This window comes from Petromyzon marinus, unplaced genomic scaffold (genome assembly GCF_048934315.1).
Source record: "Petromyzon marinus isolate PM22_M1 ecotype Great Lakes invasive population unplaced genomic scaffold, UKy_Petmar_22M1.pri1.0 PM_Scaffold_305, whole genome shotgun sequence".
Classification (NCBI taxonomy): Eukaryota; Metazoa; Chordata; class Hyperoartia; order Petromyzontiformes; family Petromyzontidae; genus Petromyzon; species Petromyzon marinus.
The window spans coordinates 20,432-34,297 of NW_027423286.1; the positions used below are offsets into that span (position 1 = coordinate 20,432).

The window sequence follows — 13,866 nt, forward strand, 5'->3', positions numbered from 1 at the left end:
CCCACCTACCCACTCACCCACTCGCCCACCTACCAACTCACCCACTCGCCCACCTACCCACTCACCCACTCACTCACCTACCCACTCACCCACTCGCCCACCTACCCACTCACCCACTCGCCCACCTACCCACTCACCCACTCACCCACCTACCCACTCACCCACTCGCCCACCTACACACTCACCCACTCGCCCACCCACTCGCCCACCCATCCACTCGCCCACCCACCCACTCGCCCACCCACTCGCCCACCCACTCGCCCGCCCACCCACTCGCCCACCCACTCGCCCACCCACCCACTCGCCCACCCACTCGCCCACCCACTCGCCCACCCACTCGCCCGCCCACCCACTCGCCCACCCACTCGCCCACCCACTCGCCCACCCCACTCGCCCACCCACCCGCTCGCCCACCCACTCGCCCACCCACCCGCTCGCCCACCCACTCGCCCACCCACCCACTCGCCCACCCACCCACTCGCCCACCCACTCGCCCACCCACTCGTCCGCTCACTCACTCGCCCGCCCGCTCACCCATCCCACCCACTCGCTCGCCCGCCCACCCACTCGCCCACCCACCCACTCGCCCGCCTACTCGCCCACTCCCTCGCCCGCTCACTCAATCGCCCAACTACCCACACACCCACTCGCCCACCTACCCACTCACCCACCTACCCACTCACCCACTCGCCCACCTACCCACTCACCCACTCACCCACTCGCCCACCTACCAACTCATCCACTCGCCCACCTACACACTCACCCACCTACCCACTCACCCACTCGCCCACCTACCAACTCACCCACTCGCCCACCTACCCACTCACCCACTCACTCACCTACCCACTCACCCACTCGCCCACCTACCCACTCACCCACTCGCCCACCTACCCACTCACCCACTCACCCACCTTACCCACTCACCCACTCGCCCACCTACACACTCACCCACCTACCCACTCACCCACTCGCCCACCTACCCACTCACCCACTCGCCCACCTACCCACTCACCCACTCGCCCACCTACACACTCACCCACCTACCCACTCACCCACTCGCCCACCTACCAACTCACCCACTCGCCCACCTACCCACTCACCCACCTACCCACTCACCCACTCACCCACTCACCCACCCCACCCCACTCATTCATTCATAACGAGACTGACCGCTTTAAAGTTGGTCACGCAGAACCAACTTTAAACTTTGACCCCTTCCCCCTCTGACCCCCTCCCCCTCTGACCCCCTCCCCCCCTGACCCCCCCCCCTCTGCCCCCCCCCCCCTCTGCCCCCCCCCACCCCCCACCCCGCAGTACTGGCACCAGGCCCGCTACTGGCAGACTCCGCTCTACAGCGCTCCATCCCAATTCATCCCCGTGGCGGAACCCTTCCACGCCACAGCTGCTCCTCACCCCCCTCCTCACCACCACCACCACCTCCCTCCTCACCACCACCACCACACCACCAACCTCTCCCTTACCAACCGGCTCACCATCATCCTCACCACATGGCGCCACCTGCACCACCTCCACACCATTACATCGCTGCCCCTTCTCCTCCTGCTGCTGGTGGTGGTGCTGGTGGTGGTGGTGCAGGTGGTGGTGGTGGTGGTGGATACCTCTTCACCTCGTCACCACCTCATCACCCCTCCTACTATGACCCCATGCAGCAGCAGCAGCAGCAGCATCAGTCAATGTATGGGATTGTGGCGGATTGTGGTGGTGGTGGTGGTGGCGGTGGTGGTGGTGGTGGCGGTGGTGCTGGGATGTTGGGCCCCACGCAGGGATACTACGCCCAGAGTGGCCCCTCCCCACACTTCTACGGGGGGGGGGGGGCCTCCGGGGCGGGGGCGGGGGTGGGGGGGGAGGAGGAGTGGGGGGGGGCGTGATGATGGCGACGGCTGCCGCTGTGTCGTCGTCGTCGCGTTACCACGGCGACGGGAGCGGCGGGTACCGAGGAGGGGCTGGTGATGGATGGAGGTGAGTGGTGGGGTGGGTGGTGGGTGGGTGGTGGGTGGGTGGGTGTGGGTGGTGGGTGGGTGGTGGGTGGGTGGGTGGGTGCATGGATGATGGGTTGGTAGGTGGGTCAGTGGATTTGATGGGTGGGTGGTTAGGTAGGCGAGCAGGTGGCTGGGCCAGTGGGTGGCTGGGCCAGTGGGTGTCTGGGCTAGTGGGTGCCTGGGCGAGTGGGTGGCTGGGCCAGTGGGTGTCTGGGCGAGTGGGTGACTGGGTGAGTGGGGTGTCTGGGCCAGTGGGTGCCTGGGCGAGTGGGTGGCTGGGCCAGTGGGTGTCTGGGCGAGTGGGTGGCTGGGCGAGTGGGTGACTAGGCGAGTGGGTGTCTGGGCGAGTGGGTGACTGGGTGAGTGGGTGACTGGGCAAGTGGGTGGCTGGGCGAGTGGGTGTCTGGGCGAGTGGGTGCCTGGGCGAGTGGGTGGCTGGGCGAGTGGGTGGCTGGGCGAGTGGGTGTCTGGGCGAGTGGGTGTCTGGGCCAGTGGGTGTCTGGGCCAGTGGGTGTCTGGGCCAGTGGGTGTCTAGGCGAGTGGGTGTCTAGGCGAGTGGGTGTCTAGGCGAGTGGGTGTCTGGGCGAGTGGGTGCCTGGGCGAGTGGGTGGCTGGGCGAGTGGGTGTCTGGGCGAGTGGGTGTCTGGGCCAGTGGGTGTCTGGGGTGTCTGGGCCAGTGGGTGTCTGGGCGAGTGGGTGGCTGGGCGAGTGGGTGACTAGGCGAGTGGGTGGCTGGGCGAGTGAGTGGCTGGGCGAGTGGGTGACTGGGCGAGTGGGTGGCTGGGCGAGTGGGTGGCTGGGCGAGTGAGTGGCTGGGCGAGTGGGTGTCTAGGCGAGCCAGTGGGTGTCTGGGCCAGTGGGTGTCTGGGCGAGTGGGTGTCTGGGCGAGTGGGTGTCTAGGCGAGCCAGTGGGTGTCTAGGCGAGTGGGTGTCTAAGCGAGTGGGTGTCTAGGCGAGCCAGTGGGTGTCTGGGCGAGTGGGTGGCTGGGCGAGTGGGTGGCTGGGCGAGTGGGTGACTGGGCGAGTGGGTGTCTAAGCGAGTGGGTGTCTATGCGAACCAGTGGGTGTCTGGGGCAGTGGGTGGCTGGGCGAGTGGGTGTCTAGTCGAGTGGGTGGCTGGGCGAGTGGGTGTCTAGGCGAGTGGGTGGCTGGGCGAGTTGGTGTCTAGGCGAGTGGGTGTCTGGGCGAGTGGGTGTCTGGGCGAGTGGGTGTCTGGGCCAGTGGGTGTCTAGGCGAGTGGGTGACTGGGCGAGTGGGTGTCTGGGCCAGTGGGTGTCTGGGCCAGTGGGTGTCTAGGCGAGTGGGTGACTGGGCGAGTGGGTGTCTGGGCGAGTGGGTGTCTAGGCGAGCCAGTGGGTGTCTAGGCGAGCGAGCGGGTATCTGTGTCTGCCCGTAACCCTGCCCCCCCTCCCCACCCCTCCCTCCCTCATTGCAGGCCCCCCCCCCAATGCCTTCATGTTGCTGGACCCCTCAACGTCGTCCACCTCGTCCACGTCGTCCCCGGCGTGTCTCCCCACCGGGACGACACTTCTTGGGGGCGGTGGCGGACCTGTGACCTCCCCAACGGGAACAGTCTACTACTCGCTGCCCTACCACCACCACCACCACCAGCAACAACAACAACAGCAGCAACAACACAACAACCACCAGCAGCAGCAGCAGCAGGACATGTGGACAACTAACGCAAACGCGCCAACAACACAACAACAGCAACAGCAGCTGGTGGTTGTAGCGTCAGCACAACCACCACCACCACAACCACCACAACAACAACAACCGGAGCAGCAGCTGTTGGTTACGAGCGCAGCCTCCGCCGCCACCACCAGCACCACCACCAACACAGGCGGGAGTTGAACTCTCAAGCTCTCACTCACTTGGCCAGGTTGTGGTGGTGGTGGTGGTTAACGTGGTGGTTGTGGTTAATGATTTATGGTGGTGGTGGTGTTTACGGTGGTGGCAGTGGTTAAGGTGGTGATAGTGGTGGTGGTGGTAATGCATTACGATGGTTTTGGTTGTGGTTAAAGTGGTGGTGGTGGTGGTGGTGGTTGTTAAGGGTGGTGGTTAAAATGGTGGTGGTTAAGATGTGGTGATGATAGTGGTGGTTAACATGGTGATGGTGGTGGTGGTGGTAGTGGTTAAGGTGGTGGTTAAAATGGTAGTTGTAGGAATTCAGTTGGTGATTTAGGTGGTGGTGGTGGTGGTGGCGAAGACGGTGATGGTGGTGGTAGTGATGGTAGTGGTAGTTACGATGGTGATTGAGATGGTGATGGTGGTGGTGGTGGTGATTTAACGTGGCGGTTAATAGCGATTGCCTCATGCCCCAAATTTCGATTCCCGCTCGCGAGGACTAGGAGAGACAAAGGCGGTCGGGAGGGCCCGCTACTACAAGCCTTGGGCTGTTGTTGTTGTTGTTGTCCTGTTGTTGTTGTTACTTGTTGGTCGACGCCAGGGTGGTGTGGGTCCGTCGGAGACGCTCGAGAGGAGGACACATGGGTTCGAACCCTGGGGCCCTGTCTCTCATTCTCTCTCATTCTCTGAGAATTTCAGTGTGTGGGTGGGTGGGTGGTGGTGGCGGTGGTGGTGGTTTTCATGGACGCGTCACAGATACTGATGATCACCGTGGGTTTTGTTAGCAGGCCAAACACACAGAGACCCACAGACTCACGACCACCACACAGAGACCCACAGACTCACGACCACACACAGACCCACAGACTCACCACTACACAGAGACCCATAGACTCACCACCACACAGAGACCCATAGACTCACCGTACAGGGACCCACAGACTCACCACCACACAGAGACCCACAGACTCACCACCACACACAGACCCACAGACTCACAACTACACAGAGACCCACAGACTCACCGTACAGGGACCCACAGACTCACAACCACACAGAGACCCACAGACTCACCACCACACAGAGACCCACACTCACAACCACCACACAGAGACCCACAGACTCACAACCACCACACAGAGACCCACAGACTCACCACGACACACAGACCCACAGACTCACCACACAGAGACTCACAGACTCACCACACAGAGACCCACAGACTCACCAAAGAGACCCACAAACTCACCACACAGAAACCCATAGACTCACCACACAGAAACCCATAGACTCACCACACAGAGACCCACAGACTCACCACACAGAGACCCACAGACTCGCCACACAGACCCATAGACTCACCACACAGAGACCCATAGATTCACCACACAGAACCATAGACTCACCAAACAGAAACCCATAGACTCACAACCACACAGAGACCCACAGACTCACCACCACACACAGACCCACAGACTCACCACACAGAGACCCACAGACTCACCACACAGAGACCCACAGACTCACCATACAGAGACCCACAGACTCACCACACAGAAACCCACAGACTCACCACACAGAAACCCATAGACTCACCACACAGAGACCCACAGACTCACCACACAGAGACCCACAGACTCGCCACACAGACCCATAGACTCACCACACAGAGACCCATAGATTCACCACACAGAACCATAGACTCACCAAACAGAAACCCATAGACTCGCCACACAGAGACCCATGCACTCACTACAAAGAGACCCACATACTCACCACACAAACCCACAGACTCACCACACAGACCCACAGACTCACCACACAGACCCATAGACTCACCACACAGACCCACAGACTCACCGCACAGAGACCCATAGACTCACCACACACAGACCCATAGACTCACCACACACAGACCCACAGACTCACCACACAGACCCATAGACTCACCACACAGACCAACAGACTCACCACACAGACCAACAGACTCACCACACAGAGACCCACAGACTCACCACACAGACCCACAGACTCACCACACAGACCCATAGACTCACCACACAGACCCATAGACTCACCACACAGAGACCCATAGACTCACCCACACAGAGACCCATAGACTCACCACACAGAGACCCACAGACTCACCACACAGACCCACAGACTCACCACACAAACCCACAGACTCACCACACAAACCCACAGACTCACCACACAGACCCACAGACTCACCACACAGACCCACAGACTCACCACACAGAGACCCACAGACTCACCACACAGAGACCCACAGACTCACCACACAGACCCACAGACTCACCACACAGACCCACAGACTCACCACACAGACCCACAGACTCACCACACAGACCCACAGACTCACCACACAGACCCACAGACTCACCACACAGACTCACCACACAGAGACCCATAAACTCACCACACAGACCCACAGACTCACCACACAGACCCACAGACTCACCACACAGACCCACAGACTCACCACACAGACTCACGACACAGAGACCCACAGACTCACCACACAGAGACCCATAGACTCACCACACAGACCCACAGACTCACCACACAGAGACCCACAGACTCACCACACAGAGACCCACAGACTCACCACACAGACCCATAGTCTCACCACAGAAACCCATAGACTCACCACACAGACCCACAGACTCACCACACAGAGACCCACAGACTCACCACACAGAGACCCACAGACTCACCACACAGACCCATAGACTCACCACACAGACCCATAGACTCACCACACAGACCCACAGACTCACCACACAGAGACCCACAGACTCACCACACAGAGACCCACAGACTCACCACACAGAGACCCACAGACTCACCACACAGAGACCCACAGACTCACCACACAGAGACCCACAGACTCACCACACAGAGACCCATAGACTCACCACAGAGACCCACAGACTCACCACACAGAGACCAACAGACTCACCACACAGAGACCCACAGACTCACCACACAGAGACCCACAGACTCACCACACAGACCCATAGACTCACCACACAGAGACCCATAGACTCACCACACAGAGAGCCACAGACTCACTCACACAGAGACCCACAGACTCACCACACAGACCCACAGACTCACCACACAGAGACCCACAAACTCACCACACAGAGACTCACAGACTCACCACACAAAGACCCACAGACTCACTCACACATAGACCCACAGACTCACCACACACAGACCCATAGACTCACCACACAGACACCCACAGACTAACCACACAGAGACCCACAGACTAACCACACAGAGACCCACAGACTAACCACACAGAGACCCACAGACTCACCACACAGAGACCCACAGACTCACCACACAGACCCATAGACTCACCACACAGAGACCCACAGACTCACCACACAGAGACCCACAGACTCACCACACAGAGACCCACAGACTTACCACACCGACCCATAGACTCACCACACAGACCCATAGACTCACTCACACAGAGACCCACAGACTCGCCACACAGAGACCCACAGACTCGCCACACAGAGACCCACAGACTCACCACACAAAGACCCACAAACTCACCATACAGAGACTCACAGACTCACCACACAGAGACCCACAGACTCACCACACAAAGACCCACAGACTCACTCACACAGAGACCCACAGACTCACCACACAGAGACCCACAGATTCACCACACAGAGACCCACAGACTCACCACACAGAGACCCACAGACTCACCACACAGAGACCCACAGACTCACCACACAGAGACCCACAGATTCACCACACAGAGATCCACAGATTCACCACACAGAGACCCACAGACTCACTACACAGAGACCCACAGACTCACCACACAGACCCACAGACTAACCACACAGAGACCCATAGACTCACCACACAGAGACCCATAGACTCACTCACACAGAGACCCACAGACTCACCACACAAAGACCCACAGACTCACTCACACAGAGACCCACAGACTCACCACACAGAGACCCACAGACTCACCACACAGAGACCCACAGACTCACCACACAGAGACCCACAGACTCACTCACACAGAGACCCACAGACTCACCACACAGAGACCCACAGACTCACCACACAGAGACCCACAGACTCACCACACAGAGACCCACAGACTCACCACCACACAGACACCCACAGACTCACCACCACACAGAGACCCATAGATTCACCACACAGACACCCACAGACTCACCACACACAGACCCACAGACTCACCACACACAGACCCACAGACTCACCACACACAGACCCACAGACTCACCACACAGAGACCCACAGGCTCACTCACACCGAGACCCATAGACTCACTCACACACAGACCCACAGACTCATCACACAGAGACCCACAGACTCACCACACAGAGACCCATAGACTCACCACACAGAGACCCACAGACTCACCACACACAGACCCACAGACTCACCACACAGACCCACTAATCGGACGTTGATAGCTCTGTGGGGAGGGGGGTAATCGACGTGCTGATGAATGTCGCCGTGTATTTGATTGCTCGCCAAGGAGTGTGGCGATGCGTTTAGTTTGTTCGAGTTTCGCATTTTTATTTTTTTGGCTCCCGTCTCCGGGAGAGGTTTTTCGTTTTGAACATCCACGGGGGTGTGAGGGTGGGGGGAGGGTGGGTGGGGGGAGGGTGGGTGGGGGGAGGGTGGGTGGGGGGAGGGTGGGTGGGGGGGGCCACCCACTCCACCCCACTCCACCCCACTCCACCCACTCCACCCACTCCACCCTTCCCCCCACCGTCCATTGGTGGGGAGAGGGGGTTTGGGGTGGTGGGCTCAGTAGGGTGTGGTGGGGGGGGGAGAAGGTGGTGCCCGTGATGACGGCACCGAGAGATCGCTGGTGGGTGGGGGGGGGTGTGGTGGTGGGGTGACATTGGTGGTGGGGGGGTGACATTGGTGGTGGTGGTGGTGGGGTGACATTGGTGGTGGGGGGGGGGAGTGTGGGTTAGGCGTGGTGGTGGTTGTGGTGGTGGTGGTGGGGGGTTGAAATTGGTGTTGGTGGTGGTATTGGTGGTGGTGGTATTGGTGGTGGGGTTTACCTGCACACAATTAAATGGCAAACGTTTCTCTGTGTGTGACTGAGTGACTGACTGTGTGAGTGACGTGAGTGACTGTGACTGACTGTGTGACTGAGTGACTGACTGACTGTGTGACGGTGTGACTGACTGTGTGACTGACTGTGTGACTTAGTGAGTGACTGTAACTGAGTGACTGTTTGACTGAGTGACTGTATGACTGAGTGACTGTATGACTGAGTGACTGACTGAGTGACTGACTGTGTGATTTTGACTGTGACTGAGTGACTGACTGTGTGACTGACTGACTGACTGTGCGACTCAGTGACACTGTGACTGACTGAGTGAGTGGCTGAGTGAGTGACTGACTGAGTGACTGAGTGACGTGAGTGACGGTGTGACTGACTGACTGTGACTGTGTGACTTAGTGTGTGACTGACTGTGACTGAGTGACTGTGACTGAGTGACTGACTGACTGACTGTGACTGACTGTGACTGAGTGACTGACTGTGTGAGTGACTGACTTAGTGACTAACTGTGTGACTGACTATGTGACTGACTGTGCGACTGAGTGACACTGACTGAGTGATTGACTGAGTGAGTGACTGACTGAGTGACTGTGTGACTGAGTGACTATGACTGAGTGACTGACTGTGTGACTGACTGTGTGACTGACTGTGTGACTGACTGACTGTGCGACTGAGTGACACTGTGACTGAGTGATTGACTGACTGAGTGACTGACTGAGTGGCTAACTGTGTGACTGAGTGACTGACTGTGTAACTGACTGTGTGACTGAGTGACTGTGTGACTGAGTGACTGACTGAGTGAGTGACTGTGCGAGTGCGCTTTGAACCCGGCGACCCGAGTTCGATTCCCGCTCGCGGCCAAAATCAGTGATGATTTTATCCAAAACGAGTAGCTGGTGTAGTAGCGGTGGTGGTGTAGTAGCTGTGGTGGTGGTGTAGTCGTGGTGGTGGTGTAGTAGCTGTGGTGGTGGTGTAGTAGCTGTGGTGGTGGTGGTCGTGTAGTAGCTGTGGTGGTGGTGTAGTAGCGGTGCTGGTGTAGTAGCTGTGGTGGTGGTGTAGTAGAGGTGGTGGTGTAGTAGCTGTGCTGGTGTAGTAGCTGTGGTAGTGTAGTAGCTGTGGTGGTGTAGTAGCGGTGGTGGTGGTGTAGTAGTGGTGGTGTAGCAGTGGTGGTGGTGCAGTAGCGGTGGTGGTGGTGTAGTAGTGGTGGTGGTGTAGTAGCGGTGGTGGTGTAGTAGTTGTGGTGGTGTAGTAGCTGTGGTGGTGTAGTAGCGGTGCTGGTGTAGTAGCTGTGGTGGTGTAGTAGCGGTGCTGGTGTAGTAGCTGTGGTGGTGTAGTAGCGGTGGTGGTGGTGTAGTAGTGGTGGTGTAGCAGTGGTGGTGGTGCAGTAGCGGTGGTGGTGGTGTAGTAGCTGTGGTGGTGTAGTAGCTGTGGTGGTGTAGTAGCTGTGCTGGTGTAGTAGCTGTGGTGGTGTAGTAGCGGTGCTGGTGTAGTAGCTGTGGTGGTGTAGTAGCGGTGCTGGTGTAGTAGCTGTGGTGGTGTAGTAGCTGTGGTGGTGTAGTAGCTGTGGTGGTGTAGTAGCTGTGGTGGTGTAGTAGCGGTGGTGGTGTAGTAGTAGTGGTGGTGTAGTAGCTGTGGTGGTGTAGTAGCGGTGGTGGTGTAGTAGCTGTGGTGGTGTAGTAGCGGTGGTGGTGTAGCAGTGGTGCTGGTGTAGTAGCTGTGGTGGTGGTGGTGTAGCAATGGTGGTGTAGTAGCTGTGGTGGTGTAGTAGCTGTGGTGGTGTAGTAGCTGTGGTGGTGTAGTAGCGGTGGTGGTGTAGTAGCGGTGGTGGTGTAGTAGCTGTGCTGGTGTAGTAGCTGTGGTGGTGTAGTAGCTGTGGTGGTGTAGTAGCTGTGCTGGTGTAGTAGCTGTGGTGGTGTAGTAGCTGTGGTGGTGTAGTAGCGGTGGTGGTGTAGTAGCTGTGGTGGTGTAGTAGCTGTGGTGGTGTAGTAGCGGTGCTGGTGTAGTAGCTGTGGTGGTGTAGTAGCTGTGGTGGTGTAGTAGTTGTGGTGGTGTAGTAGCTGTACTGGTGTAGTAGCTGTGGTGGTGTAGTAGCGGTGGTGGTGTAGTAGTAGTGGTGGTGTAGTAGCTGTGGTGGTGTAGTAGCGGTGGTGGTGTAGCAGTGGTGGTGGTGTAGTAGCTGTGGTGGTGGTGTAGTAGTAGTGGTGGTGTAGTAGCTGTGGTGTAGTAGTTGTGGTGGTGTAGTAGCTGTGGTGGTGTAGTAGCGGTGGTGGTGTAGTAGCGGTGGTGGTGTAGTAGCGGTGGTGGTGTAGTAGCGGTGGTGGTGTAGTAGCGGTGGTGGTGTAGTAGCGGTGGTGGTGTAGTAGCTGTGGTGGTGTAGTAGCGGTGGTGGTGTAGTAGCGGTGGTGGTGTAGTAGCGGTGGTGGTGTAGTAGCGGTGGTGGTGTAGTAGCGGTGCTGGTGTAGTAGTTGTGGTGGTGTAGTAGTGCTGGTGTAGTAGCGGTGGTGGTGTAGTAGCGGTGGTGGTGTAGTAGCGGTGGTGGTGTAGTAGCGGTGGTGGTGTAGTAGCGGTGCTGGTGTAGTAGCGGTGCTGGTGTAGTAGCGGTGGTGGTGTAGTAGCTGTGGTGGTGGTGGTGTAGTAGCTGTAGTAGTGTAGTAGCTGTGCTGGTGTAGTAGTGCTGGTGTAGTAGCTGTGGTGGTGTAGTAGCTGTGCTGGTGTAGTAGCTGTGGTGGTGTAGTAGTTGTGGTGGTGTAGTAGTTGTGGTAGTGTAGTAGCGGTGGTGGTGTAGTAGCTGTGGTGGTGGTGGTGGTGTAGCAGCGGTGGTGGTGTAGTAGCTGTGGTGGTGTAGTAGTGGTGCTGGTGTAGTAGCTGTGGTGGTGTAGTAGCTGTGGTGGTGTAGTAGAGGTGGTGGTGGTGTAGCGGTGGTGGTGTAGCAGCGGTGGTGGTGTAGTAGTTGTGGTGGTGTAGTAGCTGTGGTGGTGTAGTAGCTGTGGTGGTGTAGTAGTGGTGCTGGTGTAGTAGCGGTGGTGGTGTAGTAGCTGTGGTGGTGTAGTAGTTGTGGTGGTGTAGTAGCTGTGGTGGTGTAGTAGTTCTGGTAGTGCAGTAGCTGTGATGGTGTAGTAGCTGTGGTGTAGTAGCTGTGGTGGTGTAGTAGCGGTGCTGGTGTAGTAGCGGTGCTGGTGTAGTAGCTGTGGTGGTGTAGTAGCTGTGTTGGTGTAGTAGCTGTGGTGGTGGTGTAGTAGCGGTGGTGGTGTAGTAGCTGTGGTGGTGGTGTAGTAGCTGTGGTGGTGTAGTAGCTGTGGTGGTGTAGTAGCGGTGGTGGTGTAGTAGCTGTGGTGGTGTAGTAGCGGTGCTGGTGTAGTAGCTGTGGTGGTGTAGTAGCTGTGCTGGTGTAGTAGCTGTGGTGGTGTAGTAGTAGTGCTGGTGTAGTAGCTGTACTGGTGTAGTAGCTGTGCTGGTGTCGTAGCTGTGGTGGTGTAGTAGCTGTGGTGGTGTAGTAGCGAACATCGCTAGCACTGGGGGAGACAAAGGCGGCCGGGCGTGGTGGTGCTGGCCACCCACCCCCTCGTGTGCCGTTCCGGCCTTCACAGGTGCTGCTACTCGCTCACAGCACTTGCCGTGGGGAGCGGTGGCGCAACGGTTAGCGCGCTCCGCTCCCCTACGAACCTGGCGACCCGAGGTTCGATTCCAGGTCACGGCGGCCAACACCGGCCCTATCACCACCACCATCATCATCACCCCTACCACCATCACCCCTACCACCATCACCCCTACCACCATCACTTCGACCAACACCACAACCACCACCATCATCACCACCGCCCCTACCACCATCACTTCTACCAACACCACCACCATCACCACCATCACCCCTACCACCATCACTTCTACCACCATCACTTCGACCAACACCACAACCACCATCACCCCTACCACCATCACTTCTACCAACACCACAACCACCATCACCCCTACCACCACCCCTACCACCATCACTTCTACCACCATCACTTCTACCAACACCACCACCATCACCACCATCACCCCTACCACCATCACTTCTACCACCATCACTTCTACCAACACCACCACCATCACCACCATCACCCCTACCACCATCACTTCTACCACCATCACTTCTACCAACACCACCACCATCACCACCATCACCCCTACCACCATCACTTCTACCACCATCACTTCTACCACCATCACTTCTACCAACACCACAACCACCATCACCCCTACCACCACCCCTACCACCACCACCCCTACCACCATCACCCCTACCACCATCACCCCTACCACCAACGCCACAACCACCATCACCACCGCCCCTACCACCACTCTTACCACCACCACGACCACCACCACGACCACCACCATCAACAACCAGTGACGATGTAACACCATTTCTTCATTCCCTGGCTAGTAAGTGTTATTCCGTAATTGCTTATTCCTAAAAAAAAAGTACAGAAAGTGGCTGCTGTTATTATTATTAGTCCCCACAAACTTTTCCATTGTGACCAGGACAGCGATACTTTTGAAATGTGCTCGTTTGTTTTTTTCTCGCTAAAGTCACGTAGGTGAAAAAAATACAAAATAAAATAATTATTTAAAAAAATTGAAATTTATATAAATAAATAACTGACGGCGTTTCGATTGCAACACAAGCAATCGTCTTCAGGTGTGACAAACCACGACAAGGAAATGTTACTGTGTAGGAACCCCCTGGTTACTTACACCAGCCCACTGGGGATTATTGTGTCCGTCCGTCCGTCGTGCATCCAAAACATGGGAGCGGTGGGGCTTGGACAGCCACAGCAAGAAACGAATTATTGTTTTTATTTATTTTTATTCCTAAAATTTTTATTTTTTATTATTACGGACGCTTTGCCTTGC

The 13,866-nt window shown here is 57.4% G+C and overlaps 1 protein-coding gene across 1 annotated transcript in view; it reads left to right on the top strand.

Moving 5' to 3' along the window:
- The window catches only part of LOC142923155 (uncharacterized), an 86,161-nt gene that overhangs the window by 19,403 nt on the left and 52,892 nt on the right, over nt 1-13,866 (top strand). Inside the window, exon 5 of the mRNA XM_076064090.1 lies at nt 1,315-1,856. Within this exon, the coding sequence (XP_075920205.1) occupies nt 1,315-1,856 (542 nt within the window). The remainder of the gene's footprint in view (nt 1-1,314; nt 1,857-13,866) is intronic.